Source organism: Oryctolagus cuniculus, chromosome 7 (assembly GCF_964237555.1).
Source record: "Oryctolagus cuniculus chromosome 7, mOryCun1.1, whole genome shotgun sequence".
NCBI lineage: Eukaryota > Metazoa > Chordata > Mammalia > Lagomorpha > Leporidae > Oryctolagus > Oryctolagus cuniculus.
The window spans coordinates 41987192-42010655 of NC_091438.1; the positions used below are offsets into that span (position 1 = coordinate 41987192).

Sequence of the window (23464 nt, forward strand, 5' to 3'; positions counted from 1 at the left end):
CTGGCTTGGAGTTAGCTATATAGGACAAGACGTTGCTCTCTGTACTTCCTAGCATTAAGGAAAAGGCATAGGGGCCGGCGCTGTGGGTAGCTGGTAAAACCTGCGCCGGTGACACTAGCATCCCATATGGGCGCCAGCTCAAGTCCCAGCTGCTCCCCTTCCGATCCAGTTCTCTGCTGCGGCCTGGGGAATGCAGTAGAAGATGACCCAAGTTCTTGGGCCTCTGCACCTGTGTAGGAGACCCAGAAGAAGCTCCCCATTCCCACCGCTCAGAGCAGAACGAGAGCCAGACTGGGAGGTTTCCCAGGAAGAAGTCAGAAGCTGAGACAACGAAAGAAAGAAAAGGAAGTCCGAGCCTGGGCTTGGGGCGCAGAGACAGCATCTGGAGGGGTGGAGAGCAGACATCAGCCAGGACTTCCCAACACGTCAACACCAAGTGACAGGAACAGCAGCCCCACCAGGCCACTGCACCACCGTCAGCTGCCCCACTTCCGGGGGCGGGACACCTGCCTCAGTGCTTTCCGTGACGCGAGTCTTCTGCCGGGCGGGCGCGGGCTGTGGGTGAGGCGACATTTCCTGTCCCGGGGGCTAGGGCGAGGGGAGCAAGGAGTTGCTGAGCATGCACACCTCGGGCGAGCCCAGACACCCACCCTGTGCTGGGGGCCCCTCATAGGCTGCCCCATGGAGGTGCCCTTGGCCCAGATATGCCCCCAAGGTAAGTGCAATGTTCAAGATCGGGGCTCGGTGTGCAGGGACAGACGTCAGTGCGGGGACAGACGTCAGCACAGCCACCACCCTTGCTCTCTCTCCTCAGCCTGAGCGCCCACCTCAGGGGTGAGAGAGCTCGCCCCCCTCCCCCATTCCCTTTTGGGGGAGCTCCGGGCCCATCCTCCCTGGGCGCAAAGGCAGGCAAGGCGAGGGAGCAAGAAGACGAAGTGCACGGTAGGTGAGGATCCCAGGCCCAAACAGGGCCTGCTCTGAAGGGAGCTACCTCTCCACCTGGGGGGCTCCCAGCCTTGTTCCCAGCCCTCCCTCCTGGCACCCCGCTTCCCTGGCCGCCCCCTCTGATAGCCGCCGTCCCTCTGTGCCCCCTGGGCTCCCTACTCCTCAGGGTTGACAAATCCCCTCTGCGTCTCCCTGTCCCCAGGCCTCTGCTCGGGGAATGTGGGGTTCCTCTGAGCCTGGCAGAGAGGGGTGGGAGGCAGAGAGAGAGGCAGCACCCCCCCTGAGCACCCCTTTATGCTAACAGGAAATCACGGAGCCCCCAGCCCAACCTTCAGCACGTCCCAGACCATGGACTCGACCCGCGGGAGCTGCCAGGGCCTTGGCTTGCTCCCCAGGCCCAGACTGCAGGCCCTGAGGGGCGAGGAAGCCCAGCCCAGCCCCAGGGCCCTGGCTGTCCACACCACGGTGAGTGGGACCCTGGGGTGGGCGTGCAGCTCCCTCGTCTCCTCCCACCCCTCCACGGTGAGGACTAGCAGGTGGACAAGGTCAGCAGGAGAGGAAGCTGGGATGAAGTGCAGGTGCCAACAGGCTAGGGGCCTGGAGGGAGACAAAGATGGCGGGCAGTGCCTCCTTCCCACGCCGGGCTGGCCCCGCGCCACTTCTCTGCTCCTGGGAAGCTCAGCCGAGCCCACAGGCGGCCAGGTGCAGAGCCCTGCGTGGCAGGAGCAGGTGTCTTGGTGTGCCCAGCCTCTCCCAGGTGCCGTCCCAGCCCTTTCCATCCACACAGTCCTTGGGAACTCTCGCTCAGCGAGGCCTCTGGGGTGACTCCCTTCAGCCCCATGGCTTTCCGTCCCGTGGGAAGACCTTGCTGCCCCTCAGCCTTTTGGAGCAGTGCACCAGCCCACGGTTCCAAGTGCCCCCGGGACCCAGAGACAAGGCAAGGGCGAGAGTCTGGGAAGCAGGCCGCTGGAGTGAAGTTTGAGTCGGTAATCTCAGGAGGCTCCTCTGGGCAATCAGGGCCTGAACTAGCCAGGAGGGACAGGCAGGAGGGCAAGGGCGGCTGCCGGCACGGAGGCAGTGGACGGCCCCTCCATCGTGGCCACTTCCCCTCCTTCTCCTCTTCCCCTGTCCAGGTATGGCCCCAGGCCTCGGGGGCTGCCCCCATCCCAGCGCCAGCAGAGAGAGCTGAGGAGGTGCCTGGAGAAGGAGGCCTGACCCTGCAGGCCGAGGCCCGGGCTTGGTTCCAGAGGACCCAGGCCCACCAGCTCCTGCAGGACGGGGCCGCCCCTGCCTGGTTCCACGGCTTCATCACCCGGAAGTGAGTCACAGGGGTGGAGAGAGGCCTGAAGAGGGGCAGACCCAGAGCAGAGTCTCGGGTCCTCAGGCAGGGGGAGACGGAGGCCACCAGCCCAGGCACTGGCTCCCAGGGTCTCCTGGGCTTACACGGAAACCTCTCTCCTGGAGAGCACTGGAGCAGCTCCAGCCCAACACCGTGCCCATGCCTCAGTTTCCCCTCTCTAGGCTCCAGTGTACCCTCTCTCTCCAAGCCACCCTTGGAGGACGAGGCTCCTGGAGGCTGCAGGGCTCAGGGGTCTCCGGAGTAGGATCCCAGCCCGTCCACGCGGACCCAAGCGCCCTCTTCTCCCTACCTGCACCCTAGCCCTTGCTCAAGTTAGGGATCCCTGGTGAGAGTAGGGAGACAGAAGTCGCGGCAGATGAGTCAGAGCAAGGCTCCGCCCCCTCTCTCTGACACCCACAGGGAGGCCGAGAGGCTGCTGGAGCCCAAGCCTCCGGGATGCTACCTGGTGCGCTTCAGCGAGAGCGCCGTGACCTTCGTGCTGACGTACAGGTGCTGAGGGCGCGGAGGCAGGGCTCCGGGATAACTGATGCGGGGGCGGGGGGTGGGGGGTGGGGGGGCTTGGTGTGGACCCTATCACAGAGTAGGTAGGGGCTTAAGGGTCACACCTCCAGCCGCTGGCCCTGGCAGCAGGGAGGGAGAGCATCTAACCCCGAATGGTGCCGCCCAGGAGCCGGACCTGCTGCCGCCACTTCCTGCTGGCCCAGCTCGCGGACGGGCGCCACGTGGTGCTGGGCGAGGACAGCGCCCACACGCGGCTGCAGGACCTGCTGCAGCACTACTCGGCCTGCCCGCTCAGCCCCTACGGAGAGACCCTCACGGAGCCCCTCGCCCGCCAGGTACGCCGCCGACCCCTGGCCCCGCCCCCCCCCCACCTGACCCAAGACCCAAGGACCCAGGCCCATGATCCTCCCCACCCAGAGCCCAGGCCCAGGGCTGTGGCCCCAGTCATACCTCCCCTGCCTACTCACCACCATGGGAAGTCATTGGAGAAAGAACGGGGCAGAAGAGACCCTGAGAGACCAGCCCAGCCACATGGACAGGAGGGGTGGGGAGGGCACACCAAGCGCCGGCAGGCCCTGGGAATGACCCAAGGACAAGGCAGACAGGTTTCAAACGCACAAAGCTTTCTCTTAGGAAGCAAAGACTGATAGGAACCAAGCACGCAGTGTGCAGCCGGGAGAAACCACACAGCCCGCAGGGAACGCCTCCCTGGTTACAAGTTCAGCAGCTCTGAGCGGCGCTGTGTACCGGCACTGTTCTGCACACCGGGAGGACAGCAGTGAGCGAAGCTGAACGAAATATCCCTGCCTTCACGGAGCTTCCCTCGGAGGAGATAGACAGCAAATGGTGCAGATAACAAGCAGTGCGCAGTAGTGAATGGGAAAGGGAGCGACTGTTTCACACAGGGACATCGAGGGAGGTCACTCTCACGGGGACATCAGAGGCCTGAATGGAGTAATGGAAGGAGCCCTGCAGAGAACTGGGGGAAACGTGCTCTAGACAGCAGGAAGAGCAGGTGCAAAGGCCCTGGGGGTGCTTGATGTGTTTGGAGGATCACTAACTGGGGTGCATCGGGGCGGCTGAGGGCGAGGCAGGTAGGAGACGAGAACAGGGAGGTGAGGGAAGGGGGCCTGTATGGATCTGGAAGGTTACACCGAGTGGGGGGTGGGGGATGACTCTGCAGAGTGGCAAGCTGAGGAGTCGTGTGACCTGGCAGCTCAGGAGAGGTGAGGAGGAGGCTGCTAGACGTGGGGTTCCTGCCGTATGTCAGGCGAGGTGCTGGCAGCCGGGGCCAGGGCAGCCGACGTGGAGGAGTGAGGAGCGTGGCCCTGCACAGCAGGCAGAGCTGCGGGGCTGTTTGCAGCATTGGAAGAGAAGTGTGAAAAGGTGGAGTTGTCATTGTCTGAATGAGGACAGCTGTAGGAGCAGTCGGTCCAGCAGGGGTGGGCGATGGGGGAAGTTCAGTTTGGGACATGCACAGCTCGGGATGTCTGTTCAACATGCAAACAAGGGTGTCCACGTGTCTGAGGCCTGGGCCGGGGATAAACGCTGGGCAGTCGTCAGCGCGGAGAGGGGCTCTGAAGCGTCTGGGGCTGGGGCTGGGGCGGGGTCTGCCGCAGTCAGTGTCGATGGAGGAGGAGGGAAGATGTGCACCTGCAGCCTGCACACACGAGGGGAACCTGCAGAGAAAGCCGAGCAGCCAGAGCCGAGAGGAAAACCAGGACGGCTCGGAGCTCCGGCAGCCAAGCCAGCCCAGCAAGGGTGAGCGGCCGTGGCAGCTCAGGACTTGACCTTGGATTTCAGAGAGGAAGCCACTGGTGACTCCAATGAGAGCAGCTCCACGGAGCTTGATTGGGGTCAACTCAAAAGAAGTGGGGAGAGTGCCAATGGTGAGGAAGAGGCAGAGACCCGAAGACGCCCAAGCGGCAGGAACTGAGTGCAGGGAGGCGGTGGTGAGGGAGAGGCCATGCGGCCCTCGGGGAACTGTGCCAGTCACTCAGGCTCTCAGGAGTCCATTTATCCCGGAGCAGCGGCAGCCACGGGAGGACTGTGAGGGCGTCTGTGTAAGATCACCCCTGCCCCAAGCCTGGAGAACGGCTTGACAGGCAGGAGCATCGGGGAGGAGGCCTGGCCAAGCATGGTGGCTGCGGGGCTGGAGGAAGGCAGCCCATGTGAGAGGCATTCAGGCAGGGGAAGAGAGCTCGGCCCGCCCTGGATTTGAGGCGGAGGTGCCAGGGCTGCCTCCCAAGGCATTGTTTGCATAGCAGGGAGGAGGGGCTCCTTTGGGATGGGTGGGCAAAGGTGGGGAGCATGGAGAGAGAAATCTGACTTGGACCCCTTAAGCCTGCAGTGCACCCCCAGATGGAGACCTGTGGCTCGCAGGAGCCTGAGAAAAAGCCTTGTGGCCTTAGCCTACCAAAGGCAGCAGGCATTCGAGCCTGGGGCTAACACTGAGCTAGAAGCACACCTGCAGGACGGTAGCTTCCTGCTATGAGGCCGGCCAGCTGCGTCCCTGATGCAGCGGTGTATCTCCACATGTGACCTGCTCCCCCCTGCAGAAATTAACGCAGGCTCAGCAGTCGTACAGGTCGGTCCCCGGGCTGATCGCTTCGTAGAAAGTCTCCTAAGGCTTTGTCACGTTTTTTAAAGCTTTACTCAGTTATTTGAAAGGCAGAGTTAGAGAGAGCAGGAGAAAGGGAGGGAGGGAAAAGAGAGAGAGAGAGAGAGAGAGAGAGAGAGAGAGAGAAAAGGGGGGGCAGGTGGAAGCCGGGAGCCAGGAGCCTTATCCAGGTCTCCCATGTGGCTGCAGGGTCTCGAGTACTTGAGCCATCTCCTGCTGCTTTCCCAGGTGCATTAGCAGGGAGCTGGATTGGAAGTGGAGCAGTTGAGACATGAACCGGCGCCCACATGGGATGCTGGCACTACAGGAGGCATTTTAACCCACTACGCCACCACGCTGCTCTCTTTGTTGCATTTTTACAAGCACAGGCACAAATGCAGACTGGCCTGGCCCTGTGTTCCACATGAAATCAAGTTCAATGCCAGTTCCAGCCTGTGCCCAGAGCCTGTACCTCCCTGGCCTCTTCCGTCTTCTCCCCTACGGGACCCAGCCCAGGCCAAATTTCTGTGTCCATCTCACCCTCCGCCGTCCCTCACTTGGACCTCGAGGGTCACCTGCCCACCCTCCATCCTGCCAGGCGTGGCACCACGTCTCTCAGGCCTCCTTCTTCCCCAGCAGACTCCGGAGCCTGCGGGACTTTCCCTGAGGACTGAAGAGGCAGACTCTGGAGGCAAAAGCCAGGATCCAAACCCCCAGTACAGCACAGTCATCAAGCAGGGGCAGGCCCCGGCCCCAACACGGACAGAGGGGGCCTGGGAGCCAAAGGAGGTACTGGGCAGGAGCGGTGAGGGTGGGGGCAGGGCTGGGGTGGGGCCAGAGGGAGGAGGCGGAGCCTGCACAGGAAGGAGATTGGCCCTGCCTCAGTTACTCTCACGGACTCTTCCTGCTCTCTGGCTAGCTCTGCCAGCCGCCCAGGCCCAAGCCTCCTGTGCCTGCCAAACCCCAGCCACCGCCGGAAGTCTACACAAGCCCTGCTCCGCGACCCCGCCCGGCCCTACCCCCCAAGCCCACCAACCCCATCTACCACGAGCCTGATGAGCCCATAGCCTTCTACGCCATGGGCCAGGGCAGCCCCAGGGAGGCCCCTGGCAACATCTATGAGGAGGTGGAAGTGCCGTCCGCCACGGCCGGGCACCCCATGCTCCGGAAGTGCTGGTCCAGGCCGGTCCCGGGAGGCCAGGTAAGCAGGAGTGCAGGGGAAGGACTTCCTGCAGGTTAGACGTGGAGCCTGGGTCAGGGCTAAGGTCAGGGGCCTGAGGTGAGAGGAGAGGGACAGAACCGTCTAGGCTGTCAGCAACCTGCTCCAGCCCGGGTGGGTCCCCTGCCCCCCCCCCCACCTCGGCCTGGTCACTCAGCCCAGCCCAGGCACCCCGGCCTTCCCTCGCTGGAGCCTGCCTTGGGCTCTCGGCCGTCTCGTCCCTCAGTCCCTCTGTGGAAGCACCTGGGGTCCACCCCACGTCATGGCCCTGCCATCCTGGAGAAGAGCACTGGGGACCCTGGGGACCTCGGATGAGCTCAGGCGAGGCACATCCGCACTCCCCACCCCCACTTCTCACTGATGGGTCCAGTGTGTTAGAACCACTGGCTGCTCCCACCTTCGCCCTCAACCCCGCCCCCTCAGACCCTTCTCTACCCTCCCACTCTGCTGCGCCCCAGGCCCCACAGCCCTGTGCCTGCTCTCATTCACCCGCACCTCTGCCAACGACTGCTGTCCTAGAGCCGATGTCCGCATCTCCGCCCCAACTTCTCTCCATGCCCTTGGTCAGCTCCATGGTGCCCCATGGTTCCTCAAACCCAGCACAGCCAGCGCTGCTCTGGCCCTAGCTCCGACTGCTCCCTCCCTGCCATGTTCCGTATCCTGACTGCGATTTCTCCAGCCTGAGTCCTAGGGCCCGCTCAACCATCTCCCTTTTCCCACACACCCCCACGCCACTACTTCCTGCTGAGTGCCTACTTCTCTCCAGAGGCTTCCCTTCTCGGACCACAGAAGCCACGCACTGCACCTGCCCTGCCACTGGTCACCGGGGACACCCTCCCTTCCCATCTCTCTAGCTCCCCAAGAGAGTGGGAGCTCCCTGAGGGCAGGGACCGGGACCCACCCAGCTCTATTTCCAAAACACTCAGCCTGGTGCCTGGCATGGAACAGGTGCTCAGGAAATGCTTGTTGAATGAATGAATGAATGAATGAATGAAAGGGATTGGGCCCCCACTCTGGAAGTCAAAGACAATAGTCCTAATAAGGACCAAGCATCTTAGCCCTTGAGCTGCAGGCAGTCCCAGGAGACAGAAGGTAGAGAGACCTGCGATTGTTTTTCTCTCTACAGAACCCATGTGGCGGGCAGCTGCCATCTGAGAGCGCCGTGGCTGGACAAGGCCCTCCTCTGCCCCAGCAGCCCCCGCTGCCCTGGAGGCACACCCTCCCCCACAACCTTTCTAGACAGGTGCTTCAGGACAGAGGACCCCTTGGGCCTCCTCAGTAGGTGGTGAGTCAGGATAACTCGGAACATCGGGTTCACACACACCTGGGCGGCCGTCTCAGGAAACGCGGGTGGAACAAAGCATGGGTGATCGAAGCTGGAAAGGGCCTCAGCCTCATCTATTGCAAGGTTGGCAAAGAGGTGTCATCTCGCATGCCAACTCCAATCCATTGGTCGTGGCTGCCTAGAGCGCTGCCTTGGAAAGGATATTAAGGTCATGTCTGAACTCAGCAGAAAAGAACCCCATGATTGATTAGTGATGTCTGCCCTGGGAGAGGGAGGGAGGAGGAGAAGCAGCAGCATTTCATTTGCCCTTACTGATCAAGTCCACCTCCCTCTGGAGGCAGATGAGAAAACAAAGCCAGAGAGGGATGGTGGTGACCCACCAAGGTTAAGGACTGAGAACCCAGGCTTCCTGATCCCCCCGTTTAGTGCTCTGTTCTTACCCCACATCCACCGGCTCTCTGCACAGGAAGCATCAGAGATTTCCTCAAATAGGAAACCTGGCTGCTTTCCCCAGTCCTGCCGCATGGGTGCCTGGGTGCAGGGTCCCCTCCTCTGGACACCACCACCCACCACCCAAGAGGCCTGGAGGTCTGAGACGCAGATGTGGGGTCTGCTTCCTCCTAGGAACACTGGCTCCCTCCCGGGAGTCCCCAGGAACCCAGTGGCTCGGGGGTTGGCCACCCTGTAGGACAGCCGGGAAGTGTGCTAGGAGAGCCTTGCTGGCTCCCGCAGCCCCATTTCTCCTCCTGGAGTCTAATTTCCTTGGCCCTCTGCACCTTTGAGTCTGGGCTCTGGTCCAATGCTGCTGTTGTCTGAGGAATGGTTTGGTGAGAACAGATGTTGGAACTTGTTTGTTGATTCTTGTCTGGCTAATAAATCATCACCAACAACCTCCCCGCATAGGGATCCAAGTCCTCCAGGCTCTTGTCTCGGTCTCTGTGCCTCTGTCTCTCTTGCACTGTGGAAGGCAAGTGCTTGAACGGCCACTGCAGCGAGGGCAGAGGGTCTGGGGGCTCAGAGGCACCTGGGCAAGGGCCACACATCTGCTGGCTGTGCCACTCCAAGGCAAGAGACACAGACCTCTGTCTGCAAAAGATGCTATCCCCAATCGGGGTGAGCCAAGCGGGCAGCCTGGGGCAGAGGGGTGGCTGCCTCACCTGGGGGTGCTGGTGAAGAGGGGCGGCAGGGGGAGCCCCCTGCAAGGCCTTCCTGACCCCCAGGGCTCAGGCCCCCTGCCCACTCCCATCCTTTTGTGATACCTCCCTACTCCCCTCCTTCTCTGCCCACGCCCACCTCCAGGCCAGCTGCCGCCCCAGCTCCAACCCCCTGGAAGTGTCTGCCCTGGCTGGGACTGGGGGCTTTCCAGGCAGGGCCAGCTCTGCTCCTGATGGCCCTCAGGGCTGAACAGAGCTCGCCCTGGAAGCTGCTCAGGCCTGGTACTGGTGGGTCCCACCTGGGCAGCCTGTTCCTGCACACCTGTTCAGGGGCCCTGTGCCTGTGTGAGGCCCAGAAATGCTTCCTCAAACGTGGTCTCTAGGCCTGGCTGCTTAGGGAACTCATGCCCCCCCAGGCGGCCCGGCGGCAGCTCAATGACAGCCAGTTCCCCGCTTTCCACTCCAGTGCTCTCAGCTGGAGGAGCAACATGGCTGCTGAGTCAACAGAGTTGGGGTTCCGCTTCCTTTGTCCACGGGTCTAGAGGCCCTCAGAGGGGCGGTGAGGCGGGGGGAAAGGGAGAGGGAGCGAGAAAGCAGATGGCTTTGCTGAACGTGCAAGGTCTGACGAGGCTCAGGGAGACACCACGTGGCCGATGCCTCATGGCAGAGAGAGGGGGCTGAAGAGTGGCTTCTGTAAAGGCAGCAGAGATGGAAGAGGGAAAACAGGACAGAAAGGCTTCCCTCTGCCTCGGGCAGGTGCAGGGCGGGGGCCAGAAACGCCCCGTGACCCACCTGCTGTGGAGCAGCAAAGCCCCAGGCCCCTCCCCTTCCTTCAGCCTGGAGTGCACACACGGAAGCAGCGGCAGAATCCAGGGGACAGGATGCCATCAGGAGCCCCAGGCCCCTGCCACAGCGCTGCCGGCCGGCCGTGCAGCCTTCACAAGGGAGTCCCCCTCTGTGCCGCTGTGCCCCCCGCCCCTTACCAGAGGGAGCTCAGGCCTCCTTATCTGCTCAGGGCTTGCTGTACCGGAGCCCATACAAGCGAAGAGCTTGGAAAGGCAGGGCTGCTGGGGCTAGAAGGGAACCGGAGAGCCTCTGTAACTGACTGGGGCTCAATCTAGAGAGGGCAGGAGACAGGGAGCTGGAGGCAGGCAGGCCCCAGGGCCTGACTCCGTGTTTTTAGAAAAGATTTATTTATTACTTGAGTGACAGAGAAGGTAAGACAAGAGAGATGGGGAGGGGAGATCCTCCATCCACTGGTTCACTCCCCAACTGCCTACAACAGCCATGGCTGGGCCAGGCTGAAGCCAGGAGCCAGGAACCACAACCGGGCCACATGGGTGGCAGGGATCCAAGCATCTGGGCTACCATCTGCTGCCTCCCAGGCACGTTAGGGAGAAACTGGTCTGGAAGGGTGGAGCAGCCACGACTCCAACCAGACACTCCAGTGTGGGACGTGGGCATCCCAAGTGGGGCTACCACCTACGGCACCACAGTGCCTGCCGCGGGGCCCAGATATTGTTCCAGCCCAGTGTTCAACCAGGGAAAAGGATGAAGGCCCAGTGCTGCCCAGGGCTCCAGCTGCAGCCCAGCCCTGAAGGCCAAGGTGGCAGAAACTCCCTTCCCCTCTCAAGCGGGGGCACCCTTCCCCAGCCTGCTGCCCTCACTCCCACGTGGAGGCCAGGGCCTGCGGGGAGACCTCAAGAGGAGGAGTTGAGTCAGTGGTACTGGGCCATTGTGCTGAGCAGGGTTCCCCTACAGCCGGCCAGCCTCCACCCTGCCGGGACAGGGAGGGCACTTCTCAGCAGACGGCCACCCACGGTGCCCCCACCCCTCCCACCAGGCCTCTGTGGCCCACGGCACTCTACACCTGCGGAATGAGTCTCTTACCACCCCCTCACACCCCTGCGGGCACACCAAAAGCTCACGGAGCACCCACTTGACATTCTACAAGCCCCTTGGGGAGGGCTGGGGGCCAGCTGTCCCCCTTACTCAGCTCTGCCAGCCCTCACCTCACAGCTGAGCAGAGGCGGGCGAAGGCCACCCAGATCATTCCCACACCCTTGCATTTCCGCCGCCACAACCTCAACTGGCTCCTCAGCATATTGGGGTTTCTCAACAGCAAGGTCGGCACCCAGTGGGGGTGAAGACAGCCGGCCCCGCCCTCCTCAGCGCCGGGTGGCGCGGGGAGCCCCTGAAACCGCATTACAGCAGTTCCGCCATCTCTGCTTGCGACCCCAGCCCCGCGTCCCAGCCAGTGCAACACCGGGACCAGGGGCAGCCGCCTCCGAGCCAGGCGCATTCTACCAAGTTCCACCTGTTCTCTCTTCCTCACCATGTATCCCTCTGCCTTCCTGTTCACTCATGAGAACCTGAGGTGCTACCTCCAGGAAGCCCTCCCAAATGAAGGCTGTTCATCTTCTGCCCTGCTAGTATGACCCTGGCGACCAGGGAGTCCCAGCCACCAAATAAATTGCCGTGTTTCGTAGAACTAAAAAATGGCTTTCAAAGGGGAGGGAGCGGAAGGGGCCATTGGAGGGGAGCCTAAGACTACCTGGGGAGAATTTGCGAAGGCCGGAGCCAAGAGGACCCCCGCGGGATGTCTCCCGAGTTCTGCCCCTTCCGAGACTGGGACTCAGCCTCCCCACAGCTCCCACATGAGTCCCCAGGGCGAGAAAGTGGAACTGGTGATCCCCAGAGCGGGGCAGTCCGGGTGGGAAGGGCCACGTCGGCCACGCTGCATACAGGAAAGCACGCACGTTTGACTCAGCATCTCTAGACTCCTGGGCCCTGCTGAGCCTCCCTCGCCCCCCAGACACCCCAGGGGACAGAGCAGGGCCCTGGCCTCCATGCACGGCAGGAGTGTGGGAGGAGCCGGTCTCCTTGCCGAGGGCTGGCTGGATGCACAGATTCGGACAACTCCAGCCCAAGTGTCCCTGTGGGACGCAGGAGCCCTGTCTGGCTGTACCCGAAGTAGGTCAGATTTCAGATAAGCGGTGGTTTTCCTGTAAGTGATGAAACCCTCCTCTGTACTTAATGAGAAACAGACTCCTCAACTTACCCCAGCACCAGACCCAGAGGCACAGGAGACGCCTCACTCCTGCCCCCCCCCCCACTTCCTCACACTGCCCTCCTGTCCTCTCTGTCCCGGGGACCACCCAACACCAATCCTCTCCAGGTGCTCCTGGAACTGGTCTCCGGTATCTACATCTGGTCAGTGGCTCCCCCAGCCGCACCCAAGGGTCCTCCTGCAGGTGGCTTTTCAACCTGCCTCTCCTGCAGGAAGCCCCGGCAGCCGCCTCCTGGAGCCCTGCACCCTCTGCCGCGTGTCAGGGGTAGTTTGGGCTATGATCTGCATGCTGCTCTCGTGACCCGCCCTACCTGACCTTTGCCCTGACAGGAAGCAGTCATGCCATCCGTCAGGTCCTGTCGCGGTGCCCAGCAGCTTGCTGCAGCCTACAGGCCCCGCCACCTCCCTTCCCCAGCCTGGTCGGGACCTGAAGTCTCCGCTATCTGTGTAGCTGCTGAGCTCTCGGCCTGTGACCAGCAGGGTACACATGAATCGGCTCTGGGGACAGACACCACACTGCACTCCCTGCTGGAGGCAGCGCCAGGCCTAACCACTCTTTCGTGCCCCAGGAGCTCCCGACTTCCCCCAGGCTCTGGAGACGCCTGAGCTCGGCAATGGGCGGGCAGCTCAGACGGCCTGCGGAGCGCTTTCCACGTGGTCAACCCGGAGCGCCAGCGACAGGGCAGCCGGTGTCTGTCAGACTGAAGGTTTTATTTGAACAGACATCCCTGGTTTAAAAAAAAAAAAAAAAAAGTAGCGGGGAGGGGTCACCATCTCAACACACGCAGAGGGAGCAGAGCGCCCGTCCCGGACCTCAGCACCTCCCCTTAGGCATGGCTCGAGCCTTTGCTAGCTCCAAGACAGAAAGGAGCTGAATTTTCTAACTTGTGGTAAGAAAAATCTATCAAATATGTTCATTCTCGCAGAGGCGAGGGCTGGGTCCTCAGGGAGCGAGGTCCTGGGCTTGGAGCAGCTGGGGTCCCAGAGGCTGCGCCGGGGGCCAGGCCAGCTGGGCTGGCAGGCGGTCCTGGGGGCGAGCAGCTCCAGAGCCCTAGAATCCGTATTTGGCTTGGGTCTGACGGCGGCTGAGCTTGTTCTCCGACCAGGTGTTCTTCAGCTCCAGCTCCCGCTCCTTAGCCTGCAGCAAGAAGGAGGGTGGGGCAGTCAGACGGGGATCCTGAGAGACACTTCCATCGCGCCTCCCCAACTTTAAAACAGTCCCCGATCCTAAGAGTTACGGGGAAAGCCGCAAATCCCCTCAGCCACACAGAAGCAGAAGGCCAAGACTATAAGAAAGCAAAGCGAAATCATCCCTTTCAGAAGCTAACAAGGTTTTACCACAAAAAATACTCAGGAATCCCGATATATCTCCTGGTAAAATTAAAACCAATGGGACAGGCACTGTGGCATAGCGGTAAGTCCGCCGCCTGCAGTGCCAACATTCTATATGGGCACCAGTTCAAGTCCTAGCTGCTCCACTTCCAATCCAGCTCCCTGCTACTATGCCTGGGAAAGCAGCAAAGGGCACAGCCCAAGTGCTTGGGCCCCTGCACCCACGTGGGAGATCTGGAAGAAGCTCCTGGTTCCTGGCTTCAGTCTGGCCCAGCCCTGGCCTTTGTGGCCATTTGGAGAGTGAATCAGTGGATGGAAGCTCTCTCTCTGTAACTCTGCCTTTCAAATAAACAAAATAAATCTTAAAAGAATTAAAGCTGAAACACTAAAGTGGCAAACGGACAAGCGAGAACTAGAATTCGGCATCTTATAGGAGAACACGTCCGCTCCCTCAGAGAGAGACCAGAGCGGCAGAGAGGGGAGGCCACCACCCAACAGCGAGCGAGTCTGGAGACACCGCTGGGCTGCTGTGCTGGGCAGAGCGGAGGAGGGACCCCCGACAGCCTCGCCAGCTGTGCAAAACCGTGTGGCACAAGAATGGCGACTTTGTTCTGTCTCAACAACTCCCGGCTCTGCACTGCATTCTGGGAATGCACACACACCACCCTGGAACACGGGCTCCCCGAGCCCAGGGTTATCTGACACCAGCCACAGTGTTGAGAATCTGGGTTTGACAAAGACTCTGCCTGGGCAAATGCAAAATCACAACCTAGGAAAAGAGTGCGCATGGGTTCCCCAGAGGACGGAGAACGTACAACAAGCAGATGGAAGCAAGATCTGCCCCTGTGCTGCCAACCCAAACGTCCGTACTTGGGCAGAGCCGGGGAAGGTCTTACTCATGTCTGTCATTGGCAGCATTTAGTTGTGTAGGCCTCAAAAGGATGTTCAATGTCAGACAAATACCTGCAAGCTGCCTGCTCAGAGCAAATAAAAACCAAGAACACAGTCTAGTTCGAAGAGACATTTTTTGGATTATTTCTAATTCTCAATCAAAAGTGCTGATGTTTCCCTCCACAGAAGTAGAAAATATAAAACCAACTTTGTTTCCAGTAGATGTTTTTGCTAAATTGGCAACTCAACTTTCAAGCTTTTTAAATTATGAGGGGAAAAACTGCTATTTAAAAGGATCCTAAGATAAACTAGTTCAGGCCCCTCTGCAGTCACGTTTGGCGATCTGAATCCTCACTGACAGAGTTCACTGCATGGCCTGGCACCCGAGCGTCTGCAGGCAGAGGTAGAGTCCCATCCCGCAGAAGCACACATCCCCCCCTAGCGGCCGCACGGAGAACAAGGCAGGACGCCTGAGAGCGGGCCAAGTTCTGAGCAGCCTAACTCCTGAGCCAGGCCCTCAGCCCTCTCACCTGATGAATCAGATACGTGATCTGGTGTTTCCGCCGCTGCTGGCCTGTTGGTTGTTCACCTTTCTTCTGCAAGGGATGAAAACAGCAATTAATCCCGGGAAGAAAAGCAGTGTCTCCTGCACCCGCAGACAGCGTAGCTGAGCACTGGGAAATCAACCTCAGAGCCCAAATCCTGGGGCAGAAGAGCCAGCGTGCAGCTGTTTTTGTCTGTATGCTCATCAAACAGAAGCCATTATGCAAAAAACCCAAGCTCAGAATACTTGCCTGAAATAGCCGCTAACGTCCCTTTCAGACCGGAAATACTCGTGAGGTCAGGACCGGCTTGCTTCAACCCCACCTCAGCTCCGGCAGCGAGCGCAGGGCTCTGTCCACAGTGGGCCTGACACCCATGCTGCTGCCTGCAGTGTCCAGGGCAGTGTAGGTGCCGGGCGCAGGAGCTCCTCACCCCTTCCTCTAGGCCCTCTCATCCCTGCACCCTGGCCCCAGTAGGCACAAAGGTCTCGCCATCTCCTACCTACTGCTCACTGAACTCTCTCACCAGTGCCCTTCGGCTGAGGCCCCGCCCCCCAGTTCTAGTGCCAGCAGCTCCCCGGGCTTAGAAATCTCACAGGCACTCCACCACTCTCCCGTCTCCCGGCCCCACCCACAGCTGTACTGAGCCCCCAACCAAACTTGGACGCAAATGAGTTACTGTTAAAGACTATCCTGGCCTGGGCTTTCATTCTGTGGTTTTCCTGTCCTCTGAGAGAGTTGTTTCAGGCTAGAAGCTTCCTAATCAGCCCCACCCCACTCCTGAAACTCATCTCCAGAGTCTCCTCCATGCCTAGGTAATCCATCTGTGCTGTCCTCGAACCTCAACTACGCTCTCAAACTCCTCCATGGCAGCGATCACAGCTGCTTTTTAAAAACCGAGGTCTGGGGGCCAGCGCTGTGGCGCGGCAAGCGGAGCGGCCACCTGCAGTGCTGGCATCCCATGTGGGCGCCAGTTTGAGTCCCAGCTGCTCCATTTCCGATTCTGCTCTGCTATGGCCTGGGAAGGCGGTGGAGGGTGGCCCAGGTCCTTGGGCCCCTGCACCTGCATGGGGGACCAGGAGGAGGCTCCTGGCTCCTGGCTTCAGATCGGCGAAGCTCCTGCTGTTGTGGCCATCAGGGGAGTGAACGAGCGGATGGAAAATCCCTCTGTAGCTCTACCTTTCAAAGAAATAAAAACCCAGGTCTGGGGCCAGTGTTGTGGCACAGCAGATAAAGCTACCACCTGAGATGCCAGCATCCTGTGGGCACCAGTCAAGTCCCAGCTGCCCCACTTCTGATCCAGCTCCTGCTAATGTGCCTAGGAAAGCAGCAGAGGATGGCCCAAGTCCTTGGGTCCCTGAACCCACATGGGAGACCCAGAAGAAGATCCCAGCTCCTGGCTACGGTCTGGCCCAGCCCTGGCCATTGTAGTCATTTGGGGAGTGAACCAATGTATGGAAGATTTCTCTCTCTCTGTCTCTCCCTCTCTGTACCTCTGCATTTCAAATAAATAAATCTTTTAAAAAGTAAAAAAATTAAATAAAAAATAAAAACCTAGGTCCACACAAAGAGATGGTGGGAAGAAAACTTGGAACTGGGAAAACAGCAAATGCTTGTCCCTTGCTGCTGTGTGGTGTCCCCCCATGTGGCAGGTACAACGTTAAAGCCCACAGCTCCACTCCTGGCCCGCAGTGAGCACCAACAGCAGCCATCACTGTGTCGTCACTCTCGACCTGCAGCTACTCGGCCTTGCTCACCAAAGTGGTTTTTCCAGTAAACAGCGATGGATCCGAGCTGATCTAACCACAATCCTTTGCTCTGTCCTGTATGACCGCCAGCATTCAGTTAAAACAAACAGCCAGGGCTCCGATGGCCATCTGTGGTCACAGAACAAAGCGAAGCAAATGGGAGGGCGAGGGGAGAAGGGAATAAAATCCTCGACCTTGGCCTTGCTCGTGCTGGGAGCACATCCAAGGCTTCCCCACGTCCTCCCCACTGTGGCAGGCACACAAATGTCCGTATCTGCTACACTCAGCTGCTGAGTGAAGAGACGCTCACGGCACTGAGACCGAGCACTGACAGGGCAGGCGTGTGCAGAGGGAAATGTGAAGGAGAAATGCGTCTGACAAGATGGTGGCAGGCTACAAGGACAAAGGAGAGGGGTGGCAAGCTTGTAACCGAAAAGACGGGCCGAGCTAGGCCCCACTTCTCAGGATGAGAGAGGGCCGGGGCTGCAGAGAGGGCAAACCAGCGGGGCAGGAGCAAGCACACGTCAGAGCTCTGCCCAGCCGCTCCATCCAGCAGCAGACTCCTGCACCGGCTGGAGGGCAGCTTCAGGCTGCAGAGTTCTAGAAGGCAGCAACTCTCAGAGGCTCAGTGCAGACCTGGCACCGGGGGCAGCCCGTGTGTGCTAAGGAGTGGTGACAGTAACAATGGGGTGTGGGGACAGGATGGGGAAGAGAACAGATTTTGCTTTGGAGCCTCCCACGCTGACCACCCCCTGGACCTTTCTCCTCACTCACTTTGCTGAACGACTTCATGGTCTTCTCTTCCGTCAACGACTTGGTCATCCACTGCTGGGCCCCACTGAGCTGGTCATCACCTTTGATCTCCACGAAGTTGATTTCCTCCCTCCCCCGGTTCCTCTTGCCCTGTAGCCGCTTAAACTGGAAAAGAAAATGCAGCAGTGAGAAATCTGAGTGAGGGATCAGGAGACGCTGCTAAGGACCTGGAGTCTACGGAAGGCTCTGTGACCACAAGCCCACCGCCTGCAAGTCCCCTCCTTGCTGTACTTCCTTCCACCTGCCACTGACCTCGCTGCCTGCAGACCAGACCAAAGGCCACCTCTCAGAAGGTCTCGTTGAGCCAGGGGAAGGGAAGCAAGAGGTCTCCCCGAACAAGTGAGTGCAAAGAACCAAGAGTATGAACTGGTTCCCTAATTACATATAAATTCTAACTGCCCAAAAGGACTGCACACAGTTTTCAAATTATTAATTCAGGGCCAAAAAGGAAAAAACAATTCAAGGATCTCTCCTCTAAACACTGGTTTTTCATCTCTATTCCTTCTCACTGGTTCCACATCACCAAATCAGAATGCTCCAAACCAGAGCAGCTGTCAGCGAGGGAGAACTGAGCTGGGTAGAGGGGGCCGCAAAAAAACAAAACCAAAAAAGGGCCAGCAAATTATCTAGGAGAGAGCTCCTCTTCCCCATGCTTCAAAAAGACGTAGATCACACCCCAAGTCAGCCAGAGAAGTCAGAGAGGTGCTCCCATACATCCAAAACAGAAAACTCGGAGCAGACATTGAGGTACAGTAGGTTAAGCTGCCACGTGCAATGCCAGCATGCCATACTGGAGGTTGGTTTACATCCAGCTGCTCCACTTCTGATCCAGCTCCCTGCTGATGCACCTTGGAAGGCAGCAGGTGATGGCCCATGTACATGGGTCCCTGCTGCCCACCTGGGAGACCCAAATGGAGATCCAGGTTCCTGGCTTTAATCTGGTCCATCCATGGCTGTTGTGAGCATTTGGGGAGTGAGCCAGCGGTTGAAAGATTTCTCTTTCTTTTTCTTCCTCTCTGTGTTACTTTGCCTTTCAAATAAATGAATGAATCTTTAAAAAACAAAAACCAGAAAACCTAAACACTTCCGTGAGACCAAGGTCCTCGTCTGAATGTTAGTGAGGCCCCCTGGGCTCACTCTACCTGTAAGATACTGACTTTCACCAGTGGACGCGTTCCCAGCTGCCTCCTGGGCTTAGGTCAGAAAGGACCCCACCATGGAGCCTGCCACACAAACTACACCTGGAGGAGCGGCTGAGCACAGCATCAACCCCAGGCCCGAGCATGCAGGAGGGACACCCTTCCGGGAAAAGGCAGGCGGAGGAGAATTACGTCTCCAAGAGCCTCCACACCAACACAGCAGCGGTCTCCACTCTCTCCTGACAGGCTGTGACTCCCCGAGGGCTCTCACGTGACCCCAGAGCAGCAGGCACCATTCCTCCTACACAGGTTCCCAGAGGCTCCGCAGGGGGACAGTCATGTGAAACACAGGGGTTATTTAACATAGCTGCTGGGGGTCTCCCAAAACCCATTCTCTCCAGGAGTTTAGCTAGGCATGCTACCACCCAGTGGGAAGCCCACATTCCCCAGCCCCCCCACAACTAGCTATGGGCATGCGAACAAATTCTAGTCAGCAAGACGCAAGAGGACGCACGACACGTTTGGGACTGGCGCTGTGGTGCAGCAGGTTAAACCTCTGCCTGCAGTGCCGGCATCCCATATGGGTGCTGCTTCAAATTCCAGCTGCTACACTTCAATCCAGCTCCCTACCAATGGCCTGGGAAAGCAGTGGAAGATGGCCCAAGTGCTTAGGGGCCTGCACCAACATGGGAGACCCAGAAGAAGCTCCTGGCTTCAGCCTGGCCAAGCCCCAGCCACTGCAGCCACTTGGGGAGTGAACCAGTGGATGGAAGACCTTTCTCTCTGTCCTTCCCTCTCTTGGTCTGTAACTCTGCCCCCTAAATAAATAAATCTTCAAAGAAAAAAAAAAGGATACTTCCACAGGAACCCTCAAGAGTCTCCTAGGAAGGAAGAGAAGGCACCCCTTCCTCTTCTGCACCTCCAATCCCGACATGGTAGCTGAGGCTTGGCTGCTCTCACAGTCCAGGGAGAGCAAGCTATGATCACAGAAAGACTGATCCCTGACAACTCTATGGAGCTGCTACCCCCACCTCCTGCCTAGCTCTGGTCTTCTTTTATGAGGCCAACTAAACCTCCTGTATTCCCTTATATACGCCACCATTTTGTACAGCTTCTCAGTCACATGTTGCCCCACCTAATCCTAACTGATACAGCTGTGCTAAGATTTGAAACCCAGAGGCCACAATGGTTCACTTACTGCTTCGTCATCGATGAAGGAGGCATCAGGGGTGATTTCCTGGGGGGGAACCAGGGCCGGGTCCTGTGCAGGATAGTAGCCACCACTGTAATAATCCTGCAGCCAAGGAGAGAGAAAGCCACACCAACTGAGAGCACAGTGAGGGGGACGAGGTCTGCGAGAATCAGTGCCCTCCCCACAGTCCCCGCCAACAGGCCAGCTGCAGGTCCAGATCCCAACGACCTGCCCTGCGCTCCGAGAACAGTCCCTGCAGCTGCCTGATCTGCACTACGCAGACATGGGTATGTTTTAGGAAAGCGTGACAAGGAATAAAGACACTCCCTCCTGCTTCAATCTGCGCCCCACTCCCTCGGCTGCCTCCCAAGAGCGCCTCCTGCTGCTTTCTCCTCCCCTCACCTTCCCTCAGCCCCACTGCTCTCGCTCATCAGCCCCCAGGGCGCTGTGCCGTGGGCAGGGATGAGAGGGTACAAGGCCAATCCTGCTCTGCTTCCGCCCAAGGCCCTCTGGACACAAACAGACTCTCTGTAGGGGGTGGGCAGGCTGTGGATCTCTGCTAAGAAACAAACCACTGTTAGGGAACCAAGGGATTTACAAAGCTGAGAACAAACTAGGTTTATGGTACTAGATTTTCAGCTCAGGAATCTGATTCCCCACAGACACAAGCTGCTCAGCTACTGCCATGGACTCCCAAGGAAGAGGGGGTGGAGCGAGGGCAAGGTCCCCATGGCAGCCACAGGGCTGCCTCCTCCTACTTTCCCACCTTCACCCCAAACTCCCAGAGATGCCCTTCTAAGAACATTCATCCTATAATGGGTTAAATGGGAAACAAGTTTAATAGTCACTACAAAAAAATAATATAAAAATCCAGAGCAATTAAGAGTATTGATCTTCTGTAATAGTTTTCAATAGATACGTTTAGATTTCAGAGTCAGGGTAGGTATTTGGCACAATAATACAATGCCACTTGGGAAACCCACAGCCCATATTAGAGTGCTGGGCTTGAGTCTTGGTTCCTCTTCTGATTCCAGTTTCCTGCTAACATGCACCCTGGAGGGAACAGGTGATGGCTTAAGTACTTGGGGGGGGGGTGCCGTGGCTTACATGGTTAATCCTCCGCCTGAAGCGCCGGCATCCCATATGGGTGCCGGGTTCTAGTCCCAGCTGCTCCTCTTCCAGTCCAGCTCTCTGCTGTGGCCTGGGAGGGCAGTGGAAGATGGCCCAAGTGCTTGGGCCCCTGCACCCACATGGGAGACCAGAAAGAGGCACCTGACTCCTGGCTTCGGATCAGTGCAGCGCCGTGGCGGCCATTTGGGGAGTGAACCAATGGGAGGAAGACCTTTCTCTTTATCTCTCTCTCTCTCTCTCTCTCTCTCTCTGTCTATAGCTCTGTCAAATAAAAAAAAAAATTAAAAAAAAAAAAAAATACTTGGGTCTTGCACCCTTGTGGGAGACCCAGATTGAGTTCCAGGCTCCTGGCTTTGGCCTGGCCCAGCCCTGACTGCTGCATGCATTTGTGGAATAAATCAGCAATGGAGATCTCTCTTTTTAACTCTCTGCCTTTCAAATAAATTTTTAAAACATGTCTAAATGAGGGGCCATAGCGAGTTAAGCTGCCACCTGCAGCACCAGCATCCCATTTGGTCACCAGTTCAAGTCCCAGCTGTTCCACTTTTGATCCAGCTCCCTGCTGATGCAGCTGGGGAAGCTGTGGAAGACAGCCCAAGTGCTTGGGTCCCTGCATCTGTGTAGGAGCCTAGAAGAAGCTCCTGGCTTCTGGTTTGGTCTGGCTCAGCCCTGGCTGCTGCAGCCATTTGGGAAGCAAACCAGCAGATGGAAGACCTCTTTCTCTGCCTCTGCCTCTCCCTCTCTGTAACTCTGCCTTTCAAATAAATAAATCTAAACAAAAATTTTTTTTTTAATTTCTAAATCAAATCATGTCAGAGTTCCCTATTTAAAGTGCTTCAGGCCGGCGCCACAGCTCACTAGGCTAATCCTCCGCCTTGCGGTGCCAGCAAACCAGGTTCTAGTCCCGGTCGGGGTGCCAGATTCTGTTCCGGTTGCCCCTCTTCCAGGCCAGCTCTCTGCTGTGGCCAGGGAGTACAGTGGAGGATGGCCCAAGTACTTGGGTCCTGCACCCCATGGGAGACCAGGAAAAGCACCTGGCTCCTGCCATCGGATCAGCGCAGTGCGCCGGCCGCAGCGCGCCAGCTATGGCGGCCATTGGAGGGTAAACCAACGGCAAAGGAAAACCTTTCTCTCTGTCTCTCTCTCACTGTCCACTCTGCCTGTCAAAAAATAAATAAATAAATAAAATAAAGTGCTTCAATTTGCAGACTACCTCAGTGTGTTGATAACTGCACATGGAACTCCAATGTCAGCCCCAGTCATGTGGCCATTTCAGGAGTGAACCAGCAGATCGAAAATCTCTTTGTCCCCCCACCCCTAATTCTTTCAAATTAAAAAATAAATCTTGGGGCCAGTGCTGTGGCACAGTGGGTTAACGCCCTGGCCTGAAGCGCCGGCATCCCATATGGGCGCTGGATCAAGTCCCGGCTGCTCCTCTTCCGATCCAGCTCTCTGCTATGGCCTGGGATAGCAGTGGAGGATGGCCCAGGTCCTTGGGCCCCTGCACTTGCATGGGAGACTCCAAAGAAGCTCCTGACTCCTGGCTTCAGATCGGTGCAGTTCCGGCCGTTGCAGCCAACTGGGGAGTGAATCAGATGGAAGACCTCTCTCTCTCTGCCTCTCCTCTCTCTGTATAACTCTGACTTTCAAATAAAAATAAATAAATCTTTAAAAAATAAAAAATACAGGCCGGCGCCGCGGCTCACTAGGCTAATCCTCCGCCTTGCGGCGCTGGCACACCGGGTTCTAGTCCCGGTCGGGGCACCGGATTCTGTCCCGGTTGCCCCTCTTCCAGGCCAGCTCTCTGCTGTGGCCAGGGAGTGCAGTGGAGGATGGCCCAAGTGCTTGGGCCCTGCACCCCATGGGAGACCAGGATAAGTACCTGGCTCCTGCCATCGGATCAGCCATTGGAGGGTGAACCAATGGCAAAGGAAGACCTTTCTCTCTGTTTCTCTCTCTCACTGTCCACTCTGCCTGTCAAAAAAAATAAAATAAAAATAAAAATAAAAAATACATCTTAAAAAAAAGAGTGCCAATGTGTTGCTTGTTTGCTGTATGTACATTAGTGGTTTCTTAGTTTCTAACAGCATTTTTTTTTATTTTTTTATTTTTTTTTTGCTAAAGAGGTCACTCATCATCTTCCTCCCTCCTTCTGACAACAACCTTGAGGGAGATGGCCCAGCTCTGAACAACCTATAGCATTCAACAAGGTTTAACAGCAAAGATTTAGGAAACACACTTGTTTTCAGAGTCTTTGGTCAGAACAGGGTCCCCCCCAAAGCCCACCTGGCCTCCCTCTTCACGCCTAGACTGAAAATAAGACTGACACCAGAGAACCGCAGTGGATCAAAGGGGACTCCTGTCACCCAAACATCCCCAGCCAGCAGTCAAACTTCCTCCGGCTGCTGAGTCCCCCCACCTCTGGGAGCCCTCTCCTACTAAGAAGGCTCTGATTACCAGAAAGTTCTTTCTTAAATCTAGTCACAAGCTGGCATCCTACGGTTTCTCTGAGGCCACACAATCTAAATACCTCTTGCAGATAA

At 58.1% G+C, this 23464-nt stretch overlaps 2 protein-coding genes across 6 annotated transcripts in view; one reads left to right on the forward strand and one right to left on the reverse strand.

Moving 5' to 3' along the window:
* Positions 1 to 530: 530 nt before the first annotated feature.
* SH2D2A (SH2 domain containing 2A) lies at positions 531 to 8820 on the forward strand. Of its 5 annotated transcripts, none has more exons than XM_008264291.4 (9): positions 573 to 715; positions 815 to 942; positions 1250 to 1410; positions 2079 to 2263; positions 2705 to 2794; positions 2973 to 3141; positions 6042 to 6194; positions 6325 to 6606; positions 7751 to 8820. In XM_008264291.4, exons 1-9 carry the CDS (start codon positions 705 to 707, stop codon positions 7904 to 7906), a joined length of 1335 nt encoding a protein of 444 aa, XP_008262513.1. In that variant the 5' UTR covers positions 573 to 704; the 3' UTR covers positions 7907 to 8820. The 5 variants fall into 5 exon arrangements, with proteins under 5 accessions (XP_051714492.1, XP_051714493.1, XP_008262513.1 ...); XM_008264292.4 differs by having other exon boundaries at positions 6045 to 6194; XM_051858532.2 differs by lacking the exon at positions 815 to 942 and having other exon boundaries at positions 531 to 715.
* A 4003-nt stretch (positions 8821 to 12823) lies between these two features.
* PRCC (proline rich mitotic checkpoint control factor) overlaps positions 12824 to 23464 on the reverse strand; it is a 30451-nt gene continuing 19810 nt past the window's right edge. Inside the window, exons 4-7 of the mRNA XM_051858531.2 lie at positions 19797 to 19892; positions 17421 to 17564; positions 14887 to 14952; positions 12824 to 13271 (exon numbers count right to left, since the gene is read on the reverse strand). Coding sequence (XP_051714491.2) covers positions 13185 to 13271; positions 14887 to 14952; positions 17421 to 17564; positions 19797 to 19892 — 393 coding nt within the window. The 3' untranslated portion in view covers positions 12824 to 13184. The remainder of the gene's footprint in view (positions 13272 to 14886; positions 14953 to 17420; positions 17565 to 19796; positions 19893 to 23464) is intronic.